Source organism: Oncorhynchus clarkii, unplaced genomic scaffold (assembly GCF_045791955.1).
Source record: "Oncorhynchus clarkii lewisi isolate Uvic-CL-2024 unplaced genomic scaffold, UVic_Ocla_1.0 unplaced_contig_6217_pilon_pilon, whole genome shotgun sequence".
NCBI lineage: Eukaryota > Metazoa > Chordata > Actinopteri > Salmoniformes > Salmonidae > Oncorhynchus > Oncorhynchus clarkii.
In genome coordinates this window covers 7501-27688 of record NW_027258119.1, presented here as the reverse complement: position 1 = coordinate 27688, position 20188 = coordinate 7501, and the positions used below count along the sequence as shown (strand labels likewise).

The window sequence follows — 20188 nt, the reverse complement described above, 5'->3', positions numbered from 1 at the left end:
ATATTCGTTCTACAAACAAACACCACGAGACATGTCGTTCTAGAGATCGTTTATTTACAGGTGGAAAGCATTAAAAAAGGGACAATCCCTGATTGGCTTAGAAAATGGAACGAACAAAGCAAACCAATCAGTAGCATTACAGATACGTGGCCTAGTAAACATATCATATCATATGTAGATCTAAAACCATATACAGAATTTAAAAAGATACAGAATTAGATCAAGTATAAGGTCATATTCATTAGCCAATTAGCAAAATATCTCTGGTATTTGTAGCCTACTTCAAAGGCCCTATTTCAATTAAATCCCCCCCCCCCCCCATTTTTAATTCAACTTTAATTCCCAAAACCCGAATTCAATAATTTATAAACATTAGATTATCACATCAGATGCAAAAAAATGTCTAAGATATAAAATAGGTGTTTGCAGTCAGTCAGACAACCAGACAGACCGGGTCATGTGTGTATGTTTTTTTTATTTTAATGTATTGCTCAGTATGACTGCACTATTGGACCTAGAAACACTATCATTTTACAGCACATGCGATAACATCTGCAAATCTGTGTACGCGACCAATAAACTGGTGATTTGATGTGGGTAAAAATAGCCAGATTACATGCGGTATCGGATACTGAACTACACTTGATTTTAGTTCAGGGCTCCATTCAATCCGTATCGCCTAAAGTCAGCGCTCTAGCGCACTTGAAATGTTAAATGGAGTTTCCGAATGTATGCAGCGTTTACCTTGAATGGCGTTTCCGCGGGAACGTTGCCGTTTAATGTCTACAGCGCTCTAGCACTGACCTTCCGTGAAATAGATTGAATCGAGCCCTACGTTTAGTTTAATTATTTTTTGCTGATATTAATACTTTTTTTTTTGTTGCACAGATCAAATTCAGTGCTGAGTTAAAAACAAAACGTGCAGAGAATGTATAGTTAATCTGCCTGATACAACAGAACCAATAGAATAGTCCCAGAAGTGCAAACTCCAAGTACAATCAAGCACTCTCAAACGTATTTAACATTATGTAGCCTATTTGACCCAGGTCTGATAAATGTGTGAGTGTCTCCTCAGAGGTAGAGTGTCCCGAGGACTATTTTAGGCCATCTGAAAACTTTGAATCAATCAATATGATTAATTATTAATTGATTGATCGCCTCTTCAGAGATGTGTTGAGCTTAGCACTCTGTATGCCATGGAGAAGGTAGCGCCCATGCCAACCATCCAAGCTAGACCTCTGCTGGGCTGGGGCAGGGGGAGGATGTAGGCCACCGTGTGGAAGAGCCTGGAACCAACAAACACCCGGAAGTGGAGCAGAGCAGTGGAGAGGTCGGGCCCCGTCAGGGTATACAGCAGACCAACCACTACGAACGGGATGATGTTCTCCAGGTCGTTCTGGTGGCATCTGGGGAATGAGAGAGAGAGAGTTCAGATCATCTGGGGAATGAGAGAGAGAGAGTTCAGATTATCTGGGGAATGAGAGAGAGAGAGAGAGAGAGAGTTCAGATCATCTGGGGAAGGAGAGAGAGAGAGTTCAGATCATCTGGGGAATGAGAGAGAGATATCAGATTATCTGGGGAATGAGAGAGAGAGAGAGAGAGAGTTCAGATCATCTGGGGAATGAGAGAGAGTTCAGATTATCTGGGGAATGAGAGAGAGAGAGTTCAGATCATCTGGGGAATGAGAGAGAGAGTTCAGATTATCTGGGGAATGAGAGAGAGAGGTTATAATATGGTGTCTCCTATTGTCCAGGAAGAGGTGGTCTCCACTGATATATCCTTTAAACAATATAATATGGTGTCTCCTATTGTCCAGGAAGAGGTGGTCTCCACTGATATATCCTTTAAACAATGTAAACTACTCACAATCTCTATTTGGTACAAAATTGAAAAACAATGTAACTGGGAATCCAAATGGCCCATGCTCCAGTATTTCACAACGATGCCTTCCCACCAAATGGCCCATGCTCCAGTATTTCACAACGATGCCTTCCCACCAAATGGCCCATGCTCCAGTATTTCACAATGATGCCTTCCCACCAAATGGCCCATGCTCCAGTATTTCACAACGATGCCTTCCCACCAAATGGCCCATGCTCCAGTATTTCACAACGATGCCTTTCCACCAAATGGCCCATGCTCCAGTATTTCACAACGATGCCTTCCCACCAAATGGCCCATGCTCCAGTATTTCACAATGATGCCTTCCCACCAAATGGCCCATGCTCCAGTATTTCACAACGATGCCTTCCCACCAAATGGCCCATGCTCCAGTATTTCACAACAATGCCTTCCCACCAAATGGCCCATGCTCCAGTTTTTCACAACGATGCCTTTCCACCAAATGGTCCATGCTCCAGTATTTCACAACGATGCCTTCCCACCAAATGGTCCACATGTGGAATCTGTCGTACCCATGGCGATATCACGGACAGTAACGGTTGGAGAACATTCCAGGATTTGAAAGATTGGATACTTCCGCTTCACGAGAAAGGTACACAAACCTAGAGTTTGGAACATGCAATACACAGAAAACAGTGGGCTGAATCAGGGTCACACAGACATTACCAGGTAAAACTCTATGTTTTTTCTTCTATATTTACAACTTAAGTTCAGCTATGCTGGCCTACGGCGTACCTACCGAACTATGCAATGATGGGATATATAAATACATGATCTGGGCTCCGTCGATAAAGGACTGATCTCTTTTGTACAACTTTTGGAAAGCTCTTTTTTTAGAACATTTTAACTTTATTAAGAACAAATTCTTATTTTCAATGACGTCCTAGGAACAGTGGGTTAACTGCCTGTTCAGGGGCAGAACGACCTTGTCAGCTTGGGGATTTGAACTTGCAACCTTCTGGTTACTAGTCCAACGCTCTAACCACTAGGCTACCCTGCCGCCCCTCCACTCTAACCACTAGGCTACCCTGCCGCCTCCACGTTCTAACCACTAGGCTACCCTGCCGCCCCATGTTCAAACCTAGCCAGTAAAGACTCCATAGATCTAACTGAATCTTGAACAAACCTTTTTTATCTGAAACAGAATATGGAAGACATATTGACCTTGTCTTCCCGTAATCCGAACCATCAATTTATACATTTTAAAAATAAATCCCAGACTGTATTTAACACCCGTTAACACACGTTTTATGATGAAATAGGCCCCAACTCCCACATGTTCACTGTGTCCCCTTAAACCAGGTGGACCAGTTCCTTCATATGATGTGGGAGGACCCTTGAAGTTAAACGCTTCCAGGGAAAAGTTACAAAATACATTTAGAAGAGCATGAATTTAAATATTGATGCTTATTTATAAAAACCCTCTTAGGCCTCACTCCCCCCCCGATCTGAGATACTGGACAGTTTTATCTCAATCTCTTCATTCAAAGACTCCATCATGGACACTCTTACTGACAGTTGTGGCTGGTTCACATGAAGTATTGTTGTCTCTACCTTCTTGCCCTTTGTGCTGTTGTCTGTGCCCAATAATGTTTGTACCATGTTTTGTGCTGCTACCATGTTGTATTGCTACCATGTTGCTGTCATGTTGTGTTGCTACCATGTTGCTGTCATGTTGTGTTGCTACCATGTTGTTGTCATGTTGTGTTGCTACCATGTTGTTGTCATGTTGTGTTGCTACCATGTTGTTGTCATGCTGTGCTGCTACCATGTGGTTGTCATGTTGTGCTGCTACCATGTGGTTGTCATGTTGTGCTGCTACCATGTTGTTGTCATGTTGTGCTGCTACCATGTTGTATTGCTACCATATTGCTGTCATTTTGTATTTCTGCCATGCTGTGTTGTTATGTGTTGCTACCATGCTGTGTTGTTGTCTCAGGTCTCTCTTTATGTAGTGTTGTGTTGTCTCTCTTGTCGTGATGTGTGTTTTGTCCTATATTTATATATATATATATATATATTTAATCCCAGCCCCCGTCCCCGCAGGAGGCCTTTTGGTAGGCCGTCATTGTAAATAATAATTTGTTCTTAACTGACTTGTCTAGTTAAATAAAAATAAAACGTATTTATAAGTCTAGGGGGCCTCTATAAATCTAGTGGGGGGTCTATAAGTCTAGGGGGGCTCTATCAATCTAGTGGGGGGTCTATAAGTCTAGGGGGGCTCTATAAATCTAGGGGGGGGGTCTATAAGTCTAGGGGGCCTCTATAAGTCTAGGGGGGGGTCTATAAGTCTAGGGGGCCTCTATAAATCTAGTGGGGGGTCTATAAGTCTAGGGGGGCTCTATAAATCTAGGGGGGGGTCTATAAGTCTAGGGGGGCTCTATAAATCTAGGGGGGGGGGGTCTATAAGTCTAGGGGGCCTCTATAAATCTAGTGGGGGGTCTATAAGTCTAGGGGGGCTCTATAAATCTAGGGGGGGGGTCCATAAGTCTAGGGGGGCCTCTATAAATCTAGGGGGGCTCTATAAGTCTAGGGGGGCTCTATAAATCTATGTGGGGGGATTCTATAAGTCTAGGGGGGCCTCTATAAATCTAGGGGGGGGGGGATCTATACGTCTAGTGGGGCCTCTATAAGTCTAGGGGGGGAATCTATAAGTCTAGGGGGCCTCTATAAATCTAGGGGGGCTCTATAAGTCTAGGGAGGCCTCTATAAATGTAGTGGGGGCTCTATAAGTCTAGGGGGGCTTCTATAAATCTAGGGGGGGCTCTATAAGTCTAGGGGGGCTCTATAAATCTAGGGGGGGGATCTATACGTCTAGTGGGGCCTCTATAAGTCTAGGGGGGGAATCTATCAGTCTAGGGGGGGGGGGGCTCTATAAGTCTAGTGGGGACTCTATAAGTCTAGGTGGGCCTCTATAAATCTAGGGGGGCTCTATAAGTCTAGTGGGGCCTCTATAAGTCTAGTGGGGCCTCTATAAGTCTAGGGGGGCCTCTATAAATCTAGGGGGGGCTCTATAAGTCTAGGGGGGCTCTATAAATCTAGGGGGGGGATCTATAAGTCTAGTGGGGCCTCTATAAGTCTAGGGGGGAATCTATCAGTCTAGGGGGGGGCTCTATAAGTCTAGTGGGGCCTATATAAGTCTAGGGGGGCCTCTATAAATCTAGGGGACTCTATAAGTCTAGTGGGGCCTCTATAAGTCTAGGGGGGCTCTATAAGTCTAGTGGGGCTCTATAAATCTAGGGGGAGGGGGGATCTATAAGTCTAGTGGGGCCTCTATAAGTCTAGGGTGATCTCTATAAATCTAGGGGGGCTCTATAAGTATAGTGGGGCCTCTATAAGTCTAGTGGGGTCTCTATCAGTCTAGGGGGGGCTCTATAAGTCTAGGAGGGCCTCTATAAGTCTAGGGGGGCCTCTATAAGTCTAGTGGGATCTCTATAAGTCTAGGGGGTACTCTATAAGGTACTTCATTAGTACCCCAGGTCATCTTAGGTTTCATTACATACAGTCGAGAAGAACTACTGAATATAAGATCAGCATCAACTCACCATCAGTACGACCAAGAATATGTTTTTCGCGACGCGGATCCTGTGTTCTGCCTTACAAACAGAACAACGGAGTGGATCCTATGCAGCGACCCAAAAAAACGACTCCGAAAGAGAGGGAAACGAGGCGGTCTTCTGGTCAGACTCCGGAGACGGGCACAGCGCACACCACTCCCTAGCATTCTTCTTGCCAATGTCCAGTCTCTTGACAACAAGGTTGATGAAATCCGAGCAAGGGTAGCATTCCAGAGGGACATCAGAGACTGTAACGTTCTTTGCTTCACGGAAACGTGGCTTACTGGAGAGACGCAATCCGAAGCGGTGCAGCCAACAGGTTTCTCCACGCATCGCGCAGACAGGAAAAAACATCTTTCTGGTAAAAAGAGGGGCGGGGGCGTATGCCTTATGACTAACGTGACATGGTGCGATGAAGTAATGAAGTACCTGAAAGAAACATACAGGAACTCAAATCCTTCTGTTCACCTGATTTAGAATTCCTCACAATCAAATGTAGACCGCATTATCTACCAAGAGAATTCTCTTCGATTATAATCACAGCCGTATATATCCCCCCCCAAGCAGACACATCGATGGCTCTGAACGAACTTTATTTAACTCTCTGCAAACTGGAAACAATTTATCCGGAGGCTGCATTCATTGTAGCTGGGGATTTTAACAAGGCTAATCTGAAAACAAGACTCCCCAAATTTTATCAGCATATCGATTGCGCAACCAGGGGAGGAAAGACCTTGGACCATTGTTACTCTAACTTCCGCGACGCATATAAGGCCCTGCCCCGCCCCCCTTTCGGAAAAGCCGACCACGACTCCATTTTGTTGATCCCTGCCTACAGACAGAAACTAAAACAAGAGGCTCCCACGCTGAGGTCTGTCCAACGCTGGTCCGACCAAGCTGACTCCACACTCCAAGACTGCTTCCATCACGTGGACTGGGAGATGTTTCGTATTGCGTCAGATAACAACATTGACGAATACGCTGATTCGGTGTGCGAGTTCATTAGAACGTGCGTTGAAGATGTCGTTCCCATAGCAACGATTAAAACATTCCCTAACCAGAAACCGTGGATTGATGGCAGCATTCGTGTGAAACTGAAAGCGCGAACCACTGCTTTTAATCAGGGCAAGGTGTCTGGTAACATGACCGAATACAAACAGTGCAGCTATTCCCTCCGCAAGGCTATCAAACAAGCTAAGCGCCAGTACAGAGACAAAGTAGAATCTCAATTCAACGGCTCAGACACAAGAGGCATGTGGCAGGGTCTACAGTCAATCACGGACTACAGGAAGAAACCCAGCCCAGTCACGGACCAGGATGTCTTGCTCCCAGGCAGACTAAATAACTTTTTTGCCCGCTTTGAGGACAATACAGTGCCACTGACACGGCCTGCAACGAAAACATGCGGTCTCTCCTTCACTGCAGCCGAGGTGAGTAAGACATTTAAACGTGTTAACCCTCGCAAGGCTGCAGGCCCAGATGGCATCCCCAGCCGCGCCCTCAGAGCATGCGCAGACCAGCTGGCCGGTGTGTTTACGGACATATTCAATCAATCCCTATACCAGTCTGCTGTTCCCACATGCTTCAAGAGGGCCACCATTGTTCCTGTTCCCAAGAAAGCTAAGGTAACTGAGCTAAATGACTACCGCCCCGTAGCACTCACATCCGTCATCATGAAGTGCTTTGAGAGACTAGTCAAGGACCATATCACCTCCACCCTACCTGACACCCTAGACCCACTCCAATTTGCTTACCGCCCAAATAGGTCCACAGACGATGCAATCTCAACCACACTGCACACTGCCCTAACCCATCTGGACAAGAGGAATACCTATGTGAGAATGCTGTTCATCGACTACAGCTCGGCATTCAACACCATAGTACCCTCCAAGCTCGTCATCAAGCTCGAGACCCTGGGTCTCGACCCCGCCCTGTGCAACTGGGTACTGGACTTCCTGACGGGCCGCCCCCAGGTGGTGAGGGTAGGCAACAACATCTCCTCCCCGCTGATCCTCAACACTGGGGCCCCACAAGGTTGCGTTCTGAGCCCTCTCCTGTACTCCCTGTTCACCCACGACTGCGTGGCCACGCACGCCTCCAACTCAATCATCAAGTTTGCGGACGACACAACAGTGGTAGGCTTGATTACCAACAACGATGAGACGGCCTACAGGGAGGAGGTGAGGGCCCTCGGAGTGTGGTGTCAGGAAAACAACCTCACACTCAACGTCAACAAAACTAAGGAGATGATTGTGGACTTCAGGAAACAGCAGAGGGAACACCCCCCTATCCACATCGATGGATCAGTAGTGGAGAGGGTAGCAAGTTTTAAGTTCCTCGGCATACACATCACAGACAAACTGAATTGGTCCACTCACACAGACAGCATCGTGAAGAAGGCGCAGCAGCGCCTCTTCAACCTCAGGAGGCTGAAGAAATTCGGCTTGTCACCAAAAGCACTCACAAACTTCTACAGATGCACAATCGAGAGCATCCTGGCGGGCTGTATCACCGCCTGGTATGGCAACTGCACCGCCCTCAACCGTAAGGCTCTCCAGAGGGTAGTGAGGTCTGCACAACGCATCACCGGGGGCAAACTACCTGCCCTCCAGGACACCTACACCACCCGATGTCACAGGAAGGCCATAAAGATCATCAAGGACATCAACCACCCGAGCCACTGCCTGTTCACCCCGCTATCATCCAGAAGGCGAGGTCAGTACAGGTGCATCAAAGCTGGGACCGAGAGACTGAAAAACAGCTTCTATCTCAAGGCCATCAGACTGTTAAACAGCCACCACTAACACTGAGTGGCTGCTGCCAACACACTGACACTGACTCAACTCCAGCCACTTTAATAATGGGAATTGATGGGAAATGATGTAAATATATCACTAGCCACTTTAAACAATGCTACCTTATATAAATGTTACTTACCCTACATTATTCATCTCATACGCATACGTTTATACTGTACTCTATATCATCGACGGTATCCTTATGTAATACATGTATCACTAGCCACTTTATACTATACTATGCCACTTTGTTTACATACTCATCTCATTTGTACATACTGTACCCGATACCATCTACTGTATCTTGCCTATGCTGCTCTGTACCATCACTCATTCATATATCCTTATGTACATATTCTTTATCCCCTTACACTGTGTACAAGACAGTAGTTTTGGAATTGTTAGTTAGATTACTTGTTATTACTGCATTGTCGGAACTAGAAGCACAAGCATTTCGCTACACTCGCATTAACATCTGCTAACCATGTGTATGTGACAAATAAAATTTGATTTGATTTGATTTGATAAGTCTAGGGGGTACTCTATAAGGCTGGGGGGGGGGTCTATAAGTCTAGGGGGCCTCTATAAATCTAGTGGGGGGTCTATAAGTCTAGGGGGGCTCTATAAATCTAGGGGGGGGGTCCATAAGTCTAGGGGGGCCTCTATAAATCTAGGGGGGCTCTATAAATCTATGTGGGGGGATTCTATAAGTCTAAGGGGGCCTCTATAAATCTAGGGGGGGGGGATCTATACGTCTAGTGGGGCCTCTATAAGTCTAGGGGGGGAATCTATAAGTCTAGGGGGCCTCTATAAATCTATGGGGGCTCTATAAGTCTAGGGAGGCCTCTATAAATGTAGTGGGGGCTCTATAAGTCTAGGGGGGCTTCTATAAATCTAGGGGGGGCTCTATAAGTCTAGGGGGGCTCTATAAATCTAGGGGGGGGATCTATACGTCTAGTGGGGCCTCTATAAGTCTAGGGGGGGAATCTATCAGTCTAGGGGGGGGGGGCTCTATAAGTCTAGTGGGGACTCTATAAGTCTAGGTGGGCCTCTATAAATCTAGGGGGGCTCTATAAGTCTAGTGGGGCCTCTATAAGTCTAGTGGGGCCTCTATAAGTCTAGGGGGGCCTCTATAAATCTAGGGGGGGCTCTATAAGTCTAGGGGGGCTCTATAAATCTAGGGGGGGGATCTATAAGTCTAGTGGGGCCTCTATAAGTCTAGGGGGGAATCTATCAGTCTAGGGGGGGGCTCTATAAGTCTAGTGGGGCCTATATAAGTCTAGGGGGGCCTCTATAAATCTAGGGGACTCTATAAGTCTAGTGGGGCCTCTATAAGTCTAGGGGGGCTCTATAAGTCTAGTGGGGCTCTATAAATCTAGGGGGAGGGGGGATCTATAAGTCTAGTGGGGCCTCTATAAGTCTAGGGGGATCTCTATAAATCTAGGGGGGCTCTATAAGTATAGTGGGGCCTCTATAAGTCTAGTGGGGTCTCTATCAGTCTAGGGGGGGCTCTATAAGTCTAGGGGGGCTCTATAAGTCTAGTGGGGTCTCTATAAGTCTAGGGGGGCCTCTATAAGTCTAGGAGGGCCTCTATAAGTCTAGGGGGGCCTCTATAAGTCTAGTGGGATCTCTATAAGTCTAGGGGGTACTCTATAAGTCTAGTGGGGTCTCTATCAGTCTAGGGGGGGCTCTATAAGTCTAGGGGGGCTCTATAAGTCTAGTGGGGTCTCTATAAGTCTAGGGGGGCCTCTATAAGTCTAGGAGGGCCTCTATAAGTCTAGGGGGGCCTCTATAAGTCTAGTGGGATCTCTATAAGTCTAGGGGGTACTCTATAAGTCTAGGGGGTACTCTATAAGGCTGGGCCTCTATAAGGGTGGGCCTCTATAAGTCTAGGGGGCTCTATAAGGGTGGGCCTCTATAAGGGTAGGCCTACCTTCTCACACGTTCCACATCCGGGTCAACTCTCAGCATCCTCTTCTTGTCCTCTGGAGTCTTAGCCATCCCTGTGTCTTCCATGTTGGCAAAACACTGTGGAGGCAGAGACAAGTTTACACCATAGAGTTAATTTACAGGCTATATAACACTGTGGAGGCTGAGACAAGTTTACACCATAGAGTTCACTTACAGGCTATATAACACTGTGGAGGCTGAGACAAGTTTACACCATAGAGTTCACTTACAGGCTATATAACACTGTGGAGGCTGAGACAAGTTTACACCATAGAGTTCACTTACAGGCTATATAACACTGTGGAGGCAGAGACAAGTTTACACCATAGAGTTCATTTACAGGCTATATAACACTGTGGAGGGAGAGACAAGTTTACACCATAGAGTTCATTTACAGGCTATATAACACTGTGGAGGGAGAGACAAGTTTACACCATAGAGTTCATTTACAGGCTATATAACACTGTGGAGGGAGAGACAAGTTTACACCATAGAGTTCATTTACAGGCTATATAACACTGTGGAGGGAGAGACAAGTTTACACCATAGAGTTCATTTACAGGCTATAAAACACTGTGGAGGCAGAGACAAGTTTACACCATATAGTTCATTTACAGGCTATATAACACTGTGGAGGCAGAGACAAGTTTACACCATAGAGTTCATTTACAGGCTATATAACACTGTGGAGGGAGAGACAAGTTTACACCATAGAGTTCATTTACAGGCTATATAACACTTTGGAGGCAGAGACAAGTTTACACCATAGAGTTCATTTACAGGCAATATAACACTGTGGAGGCAGAGACAAGTTTACACCATAGAGTTCACTTACAGGCTATATAACACTGTGGAGGCAGATGACCACATTCCCATACCTTTCTCGTGAAGCGGAAGTATGCAGTCATAGGAGACATCAGCATCATCTTGAGGACGACGACAGTGGCGTAGGTAGAGAAGGCCGGGAACACCTCGCTGTCTATCACGGATGGCGTTTCCTTCATCTTGGTGTCACTCTGCTACGACCATCTAGAGACACTGTAAACAGCATTGGGACTTTTTGCTTTTCATAAAGAGCACCAATATTTACAGGAGTCATCGTGCATACTGAACATGCATTCAATTCCAATGAAACCGCCAACACGCTGGGTCCAGACAGTGTCACGTTCTGACCTTTATTTCCGTTGTTTTGTATTTATTTAGTATGGTCAGGGCGTGAGTTGGGTGGGCAGTCTATGTTTGTTTTTCTATGTTTTGGGGTATTTCTATGTTTCGGCCTAGTATGGTTCTCAATCAGAGGCAGGTGTCATTAGTTGTCTCTGATTGAGAATCATACTTAGGTAGCCTGGGTTGCACTGTTTGTTGGTGGGTGATTGTCTATGTTAGTGGCTTGTGTCAGCACAGGTCTCATTTTGTAGCTTCACGGTCGAATTTGGTTTATTGTTTTTGTTACTCGTTTGTATAGTGTTCAGTCTTTCTTTATTAAAGATTTACCATGGACACTTACCACGCCGCATATTGGTCCTCTGATCCTTTTCGCCTCTCCTCTTCAGATGAAGAGGAGGACGACCGTGACAGACAGACAACACCGTCTGATTCACAGACTGACACATAGCAATGAATATGATAGTATCTGTAGTCTGGCTGGTGTCTAGACTAGCATCTATAAACACAGCTGCTGTTAGGGGATCTGTAGTCTGGTGTAGAGGCTAGTATCTATAAACACAGCTGCTGTTAGGGGATCTGTAGTCTGGTGTAGAGGCTAGTATCTATAAACACAGCTGCTGTTAGGGGATCTGTAGTCTGGTGTAGAGGCTAGTATCTATAAACACAGCTGCTGTTATGGGATCTGTAGTCTGGTGTAGAGGCTAGTATCTATAAACACAGCTGCTGTTATGGGATCTGTAGTCTGACTGGTGTCTAGACTAGCATATATAAACACAGCTGCTGTTATGTTTCACCATGTAGACCTCCTGACTCCAACAGTCCTTAGTTGACTCAAGCTAAACTTTAAACTGGAAAATGTAGCAATCATGTAAATAATGAACCGATTATACTGTTAATTACGATATTTTCTCCCAGAGTTAAGAATAGTAACAACAAATGCTGTGGTTATTAAACTCAAATATACTAATTGATAAAAAAAAACAAAACATTATTTTTCAATTAAAAAAAGGTATAATCGTTGTAAATGATATCATAAATAGGATTGGTGGAGTTATGTCACACATGCAGCTAACACAGACAAATGGAAATGTCTGCTCTACCCAAAATTACAACCAACTGATTGCAGCGTTACCACCAAAAATAGAAGAGGCAAGTAGAAAGGGAAATAAGTAAGGAACTTGTCTGTCGGCCCTGAACTAAAGACCACAAATGGTTAAAGAAAATTGCGATAAATAAAAATATATACCATTTTCATTTAAGGACCAAAACATTGACAGCTGTGGCATATAAACGGCATATTGTTGGGAAGAGATTTTAGATTTACCCATTCCAAGGCACATGGTTTATGAATTGACACCCAAAACGACACCGGATACAAAACTTAGAACTTCTCAATTTAAATGATTATACAACATTCTTAGAATCAATAGAATGTTATATATAATTGGGGGATACAACACTTAGAACTTCTCAATTTAAATGATTATACAACATTCTTAGAATCAATAGAATGTTATATATATATATACAGTGCCTTGCGAAAGTATTCGGCCCCCTTGAACTTTGCGACCTTTTGCCACATTTCAGGCTTCAAACATAAAGATATAAAACTGTATTTTTTTGTGAAGAATCAAGAACAAGTGGGACACAATCATGAAGTGGAACGACATTTATTGGATATTTCAAACTTTTTTAACAAATCAAAAACTGAAAAATTGGGCGTGCAAAATTATTCAGCCCCCTTAAGTTAATACTTTGTAGCGCCACCTTTTGCTGCGATTACAGCTGTAAGTCGCTTGGGGTATGTCTCTATCAGTTTTGCACATCGAGAGACTGACATTTTTTCCCATTCCTCCTTGCAAAACAGCTCGAGCTCAGTGAGGTTGGATGGAGAGCATTTGTGAACAGCAGTTTTCAGTTCTTTCCACAGATTCTCGATTGGATTCAGGTCTGGACTTTGACTTGGTCATTCTAACACCTGGATATGTTTATTTTTGAACCATTCCATTGTAGATTTTGCTTTATGTTTTGGATCATTGTCTTGTTGGAAGACAAATCTCCGTCCCAGTCTCAGGTCTTTTGCAGACTCCATCAGGTTTTCTTCCAGAATGGTCCTGTATTTGGCTCCATCCATCTTCCCATCAATTTTAACCATCTTCCCTGTCCCTGCTGAAGAAAAGCAGGCCCAAACCATGATGCTGCCACCACCATGTTTGACAGTGGGGATGGTGTGTTCAGCTGTGTTGCTTTTACGCCAAACATAACGTTTTGTATTGTTGCCAAAAAGTTCAATTTTGGTTTCATCTGACCAGAGCACCTTCTTCCACATGTTTGGTGTGTCTCCCAGGTGGCTTGTGGCAAACTTTAAACAACACTTTTTATGGATATCTTTAAGAAATGGCTTTCTTGCCACTCTTCCATAAAGGCCAGATTTGTGCAATATACGACTGATTGTTGTCCTATGGACAGAGTCTCCCACCTCAGCTGTAGATCTCTGCAGTTCATCCAGAGTGATCATGGGCCTCTTGGCTGCATCTCTGATCAGTCTTCTCCTTGTATGAGCTGAAAGTTTAGAGGGACGGCCAGGTCTTGGTAGATTTGCAGTGGTCTGATACTCCTTCCATTTCAATATTATCGCTTGCACAGTGCTCCTTGGGATGTTTAAAGCTTGGGAAATATTTTTGTATCCAAATCCGGCTTTAAACTTCTTCACAACAGTATCTCGGACCTGCCTGGTGTGTTCCTTGTTCTTCATGATGCTCTCTGCGCTTTTGACGGACCTCTGAGACTATCACAGTGCAGGTGCATTTATACGGAGACTTGATTACACACAGGTGGATTGTATTTATCATCATTAGTCATTTAGGTCAACATTGGATCATTCAGAGATCCTCACTGAACTTCTGGAGAGAGTTTGCTGCACTGAAAGTAAAGGGGCTGAATAATTTTGCACGGCCAATTTTTCAGTTTTTGATTTGTTAAAAAAGTTTGAAATATCCAATAAATGTTGTTCCACTTCATGATTGTGTCCCACTTGTTGTTGATTCTTCTCAAAAAAATACAGTTTTATATCTTTATGTTTGAAGCCTGAAATGTGGCAAAAGGTCGCAAAGTTCAAGGGGGCCGAATACTTTCGCAAGGCACTGTATATGGGGGATACAACCATCCCAGCTCTGCAGATTCCGCTGTGAGGAGGCAGTGTCACGTCCTGGCCATAGAGGTTTTTATTCTCTATTTTGGTTCGGCCAGGGTGTGACTAGGGTGGGCATTCTATGTTCATTTTCTAGGTTTTGGATTTCTGTGTTGTTTGGCCGGGTGTGGTTCCCAATCAGAGGCAGCTGTCTATCGTTGTCTCTGATTGAGAACCATACTTAGGTAGCCCTTTTCCCACCTGTGTGGTGTGGGTAGTTATGTTCTGTTTAGTGTGGGTTGCACCTGACGGAGCTGTTTCGGTTGTGCTTTTGTTGCTTGTTGTTTAGCGTTCAGCTTTACCGTTTATAAATAACATGAACAGGTACCACGCTGCGCTTTGGTCCTCCACCAACGGCCGTTACACATAGTCATTAGGTCATGTGTTTTGGTGTTGCCCATATGTAGCTCGTTGTTTGGTCACAGGTCCATGAATGACTGAAGAATTGCAACATTTACCTGGAGCTAACTCTGCAGATAACAATACTGGGTGATCTGAAAAGTTATAGTCAATCAATCAATAATATAATTATTATTTTAGCAAAAAATGTTTATCTTTAATTTACAATCTGGATGGTGTTTAGAGATAGATGGTTGAATGGAGCTGAAGGTTGGGACTGGGTGGTGTTAAGAGATAGATGGGAGGGGTTGAATGGAGCTGAAGGGTGGGACTGGATGGTGTTAAGAGATAGATGGGAGGGGTTGAATGGAGCTGAAGGTTGGGACTGGATGGTGTTTAGAGATAGGTGGGAGGGGTTGAATGGAGCTGAAGGATGGGACTGGATGGTGTTAAGAGATAGATGGGAGGGGTTGAATGGAGCTGAAGGATGGGACTGGATGGTGTTAAGAGATAGATGGGAGGGGTTGAATGGAGCTGAAGGATGGGACTGGATGGTGTTAAGAGATAGGTGGGAGGGGTTGAATGGAGCTGAAGGATGGGACTGGATGGTGTTAAGAGATAGATGGGAGGGGTTGAATGGAGCTGAAGGGTGGGACTGGATGGTGTTAAGAGGTAGATGGGAGGGGTTGAATGGAGCTGAAGGTTGGGACTGGATGGTGTTAAAGAGGTAGATGGGAGGGGTTGAATGGAGCTGAAGGTTGGGACTAATAACAACAAATGTAAAACATACTGGGTCTGTAAAATGTATCTAGGTTCAGAACTTTTGTGAAATAGCACAGTTACAAATATACATGGCAGATAGAAATCAAAGTGGATCAGAAATAGAGGAAGGCCAGGATTAAAATAGAACAATTTTACAATAGATTGTGCCCGTAAATGTATATAGTAAAAGCCTTAGTGTTGTTGTTCGCTAGTTTACTCCAATCAGGGGAGGGGTGGTAGGGTTTACTCCAATCAGGGGAGGGGTGGTAGGGTTTACTCCAATCAGGGGAGGGGTGGTAGGGTTTACTCCAATCAGGGGAGGGGTGGTAGGGTTTACTCCAATCAGGGGAGGGGTGGTAGGGTTTACTCCAATCAGGGGAGGGGTGGTAGGGTTTACTCCAATCAGGGGAGGGGTGGTAGGGTTTACTCCAATCAGGGGAGGGGTGGTAGGGTTTACTCCAATCAGGGGAGGGGTGGTAGGGTTTACTCCAATCAGGGGAGGGGTGGTAGGGTTTACTCCAATCAGGGGAGGGGTGGTAGGGTTTACTCCAATCAGGGGAGGGGTGGTAGGGTTTACTCCAATCAGGGGAGGGGTGGTAGGGTTTACTCCAATCAGGGGAGGGGTGGTAGGGTTTACTCCAATCAGGGGAAGGGTGATAGGGTTTACTCCAATCAGGGGAGGGGTGGTAGGGTTTACTCCAATCAGGGGAGGGGTGGTAGGGTTTACTCCAATCAGGGGAGGGGTGGTAGGGTTTGGGGGAAATAATAAAAGATAATACATTTGAAAAAGATGTGTGTTTGTATATATATACATATTTACCATATAAATATACCAGGGATTGGAAGTGATGCAGACAATTACATTATCTATTTTTCAATATTAAAGCTGATCTACCCTCTAAAAAATATATACATAAGTTTTAAAAAAGCAAAGCAGTCTATTGTTAAATCCTTTAAAATCCATGCAATGCACTATCAATATGCACCGCACCGCGTCTATATGCACCGCACCGCGTCTATATGCACCGCACCGCGTCTATATGCACCGCACCGCATCAATATGCACCGCACCGCGTCTATATGCACCGCACCGCGTCTATATGCACCGCACCGCATCAATATGCACCGCACCGCGTCTATATGCACCGCACCGCATCAATATGCACCGCACCGCATCAATATGCACCGCACCGCGTCTATATGCACCGCACCGCGTCTATATGCACCGCACCGCGTCTATATGCACCGCACCGCGTCTATATGCACCGCACCGCGTCTATATGCACCGCACCGCATCAATATGCACCGCACCGCATCAATATGCACCGCACCGCGTCTATATGCACCGCACCGCGTCTATATGCACCGCACCGCGTCTATATGCACCGCACCGCATCAATATGCACCGCACCGCATCAATATGCACCGCACCGCGTCTATATGCACCGCACCGCGTCTATATGCACCGCACTGCATCAATATGCACCGCACCGCGTCTATATGCACCGCACCGCGTCTATATGCACCGCACCGCATCAATATGCACCGCACCGCATCTATATGCACCGCACCGCGTCTATATGCACCGCACTGCATCAATATGCACCGCACCGCGTCTATATGCACCGCACCGCGTCTATATGCACCGCACCGCATCAATATGCACCGCACCGCATCTATATGCACCGCACCGCGTCTATATGCACCGCACCGCGTCTATATGCACCGCACCGCGTCTATATGCACCGCACCGCATCAATATGCACCGCACCGCATCAATATGCACCGCACCGCGTCTATATGCACCGCACCGCGTCTATATGCACCGCACCGCATCAATATGCACCGCACCCCATCAATATGCACCGCACCGCGTCTATATGCACCGCACCGCGTCTATATGCACCGCACCGCGTCTATATGCACCGCACCGCGTCTATATGCACCGCACCGCGTCTATATGCACCGCACCGTGTCTATATGCACCGCACCGCGTCTATATGCACCGCACTGCATCAATATGCACCGCACCGCATCAATATGCACCGCACCGCGTCTATATGCACCGCACCGCGTCTATATGCACCGCACCGCATCAATATGCACCGCACCGCGTCTATATGCACCGCACCGCATCAATATGCACCGCACCGCGTCTATATGCACCGTACCGCATCAATATGCACCGCACCGCATCAATATGCACCGCACCGCGTCTATATGCACCGCACCGCGTCTATATGCACCGCACCGCATCAATATGCACCGCACCGCGTCTATATGCACCGCACCGCATCAATATGCACCGCACCGCGTCTATATGCACCGCACCGCGTCTATATGCACCGCACCGCATCAATATGCACCGCACCGCGTCTATATGCACCGCACCGCGTCAATATGCACCGCACCGCATCAATATGCACCGCACCGCGTCTATATGCACCGCACCGCATCAATATGCACCGCACCGCGTCTATATGCACCGCACCGCGTCTATATGCACCGCACCGCGTCTATATGCACCGCACCGCATCAATATGCACCGCACCGCGTCTATATGCACCGCACCTCGTCTATATGCACCGCACCGCATCAATATGCACCGCACCGCATCAATATGCACCGCACCGCATCAATATGCACCGCACCGCATCTATATGCACCGCACCGCATCAATATGCACCGCACCGCTATGCTATGTTTTGCCTGTCAGTGTCAACAGAAACATTGTAATTAAAATGTAAAAAAAACAATCTGTTTGAATGATAAACTACTGCAAGTTCCCGTATGTTACTGTGTTCAGTTTCACGGCTCTTATCACTTATCATAGCAGCGCAGCAGTTGGTTTTATCGTTCAAATGTAACCGGCACATATGGCGTCAGATAAGTAGCCTAACATGAAGGCAAAGTTCAACAAAATAATGGCGCGAGGAGTTAGGGATTCAACAAAAACACGTTGTTTTACTGATGTTACTCTTAACGTCTGTTACTGGCGCGCACCTCGTCCTGCACAGGCTGTAGATTAAACACACAGAAAAACCCCGTGGATGAACTTTGATGAGTGCGTAAATATATTCCTACCAGTCTGGATTGTAGTCCTTCTTTCTGTAAATCAGGAGTATATTTCACAGACCAGAGATCGTTTGACACTGCAAAAGAAGGCGTTGTTGAATTCTGGGACACTTGGACCGAGGCCACATGTGGTGTTGCGAAATTGAGGGCAAATTGAACAGACACACATTCCACTACCAACGGTAAACATTGTTATTGTTAGGCAGCAATTTGTATGGTATATACATACCCTTACGAAAAAATATTGTAGACAGAGTGCAGTACAACTGCAGTACACTATAGTATAACTGTAGTTAGAGTAGTACACTGTAGTATAACTGTAGTTATAGTGCAGTACAACTGTAGTACACTGTAGTATAACTGTAGCACCGCGTCTATATGCACCGCACCGCGTCTATATGCACCGCACCGCATCAATATGCACCGCACCGCGTCTATATGCACCGCACCGCGTCTATATGCACCGCACCGCATCAATATGCACCGCACCGCGTCTATATGCACCGCACCGCATCAATATGCACCGCACCGCATCAATATGCACCGCACCGCGTCTATATGCACCGCACCGCGTCTATATGCACCGCACCGCGTCTATATGCACCGCACCGCGTCTATATGCACCGCACCGCGTCTATATGCACCGCACCGCATCAATATGCACCGCACCGCATCAATATGCACCGCACCGCGTCTATATGCACCGCACCGCGTCTATATGCACCGCACCGCGTCTATATGCACCGCACCGCATCAATATGCACCGCACCGCATCAATATGCACCGCACCGCGTCTATATGCACCGCACCGCGTCTATATGCACCGCACTGCATCAATATGCACCGCACCGCGTCTATATGCACCGCACCGCGTCTATATGCACCGCACCGCATCAATATGCACCGCACCGCATCTATATGCACCGCACCGCGTCTATATGCACCGCACTGCATCAATATGCACCGCACCGCGTCTATATGCACCGCACCGCGTCTATATGCACCGCACCGCATCAATATGCACCGCACCGCATCTATATGCACCGCACCGCGTCTATATGCACCGCACCGCGTCTATATGCACCGCACCGCGTCTATATGCACCGCACCGCATCAATATGCACCGCACCGCATCAATATGCACCGCACCGCGTCTATATGCACCGCACCGCGTCTATATGCACCGCACCGCATCAATATGCACCGCACCCCATCAATATGCACCGCACCGCGTCTATATGCACCGCACCGCGTCTATATGCACCGCACCGCGTCTATATGCACCGCACCGCGTCTATATGCACCGCACCGCGTCTATATGCACCGCACCGTGTCTATATGCACCGCACCGCGTCTATATGCACCGCACCGCATCAATATGCACCGCACCGCATCAATATGCACCGCACCGCGTCTATATGCACCGCACCGCGTCTATATGCACCGCA

General features: G+C 46.4%; 1 protein-coding gene across 4 annotated transcripts in view; it reads right to left on the bottom strand.

Annotated features, from left to right (window-relative positions):
• Positions 1–37: 37 nt before the first annotated feature.
• Positions 38–20188, bottom strand: part of LOC139395730 (microsomal glutathione S-transferase 1-like) — a 22224-nt gene continuing 2073 nt past the window's right edge. The window contains exons 1-4 of one of the 4 annotated variants that reach the window (XM_071143074.1): positions 18750–18882; positions 11086–11223; positions 10191–10285; positions 38–1406 (exon numbers count right to left, since the gene is read on the bottom strand). In XM_071143074.1, coding sequence (XP_070999175.1) covers positions 1163–1406; positions 10191–10285; positions 11086–11211 — 465 coding nt within the window. In that variant the 5' untranslated portion in view covers positions 11212–11223; positions 18750–18882 and the 3' untranslated portion in view covers positions 38–1162. Of the gene's footprint in view, positions 1407–10190; positions 10286–11085; positions 11227–18633; positions 18883–20188 lie in introns of those variants that run through there. The other 3 variants (XM_071143075.1, XM_071143076.1, XM_071143073.1) reach the window with 3 other exon arrangements.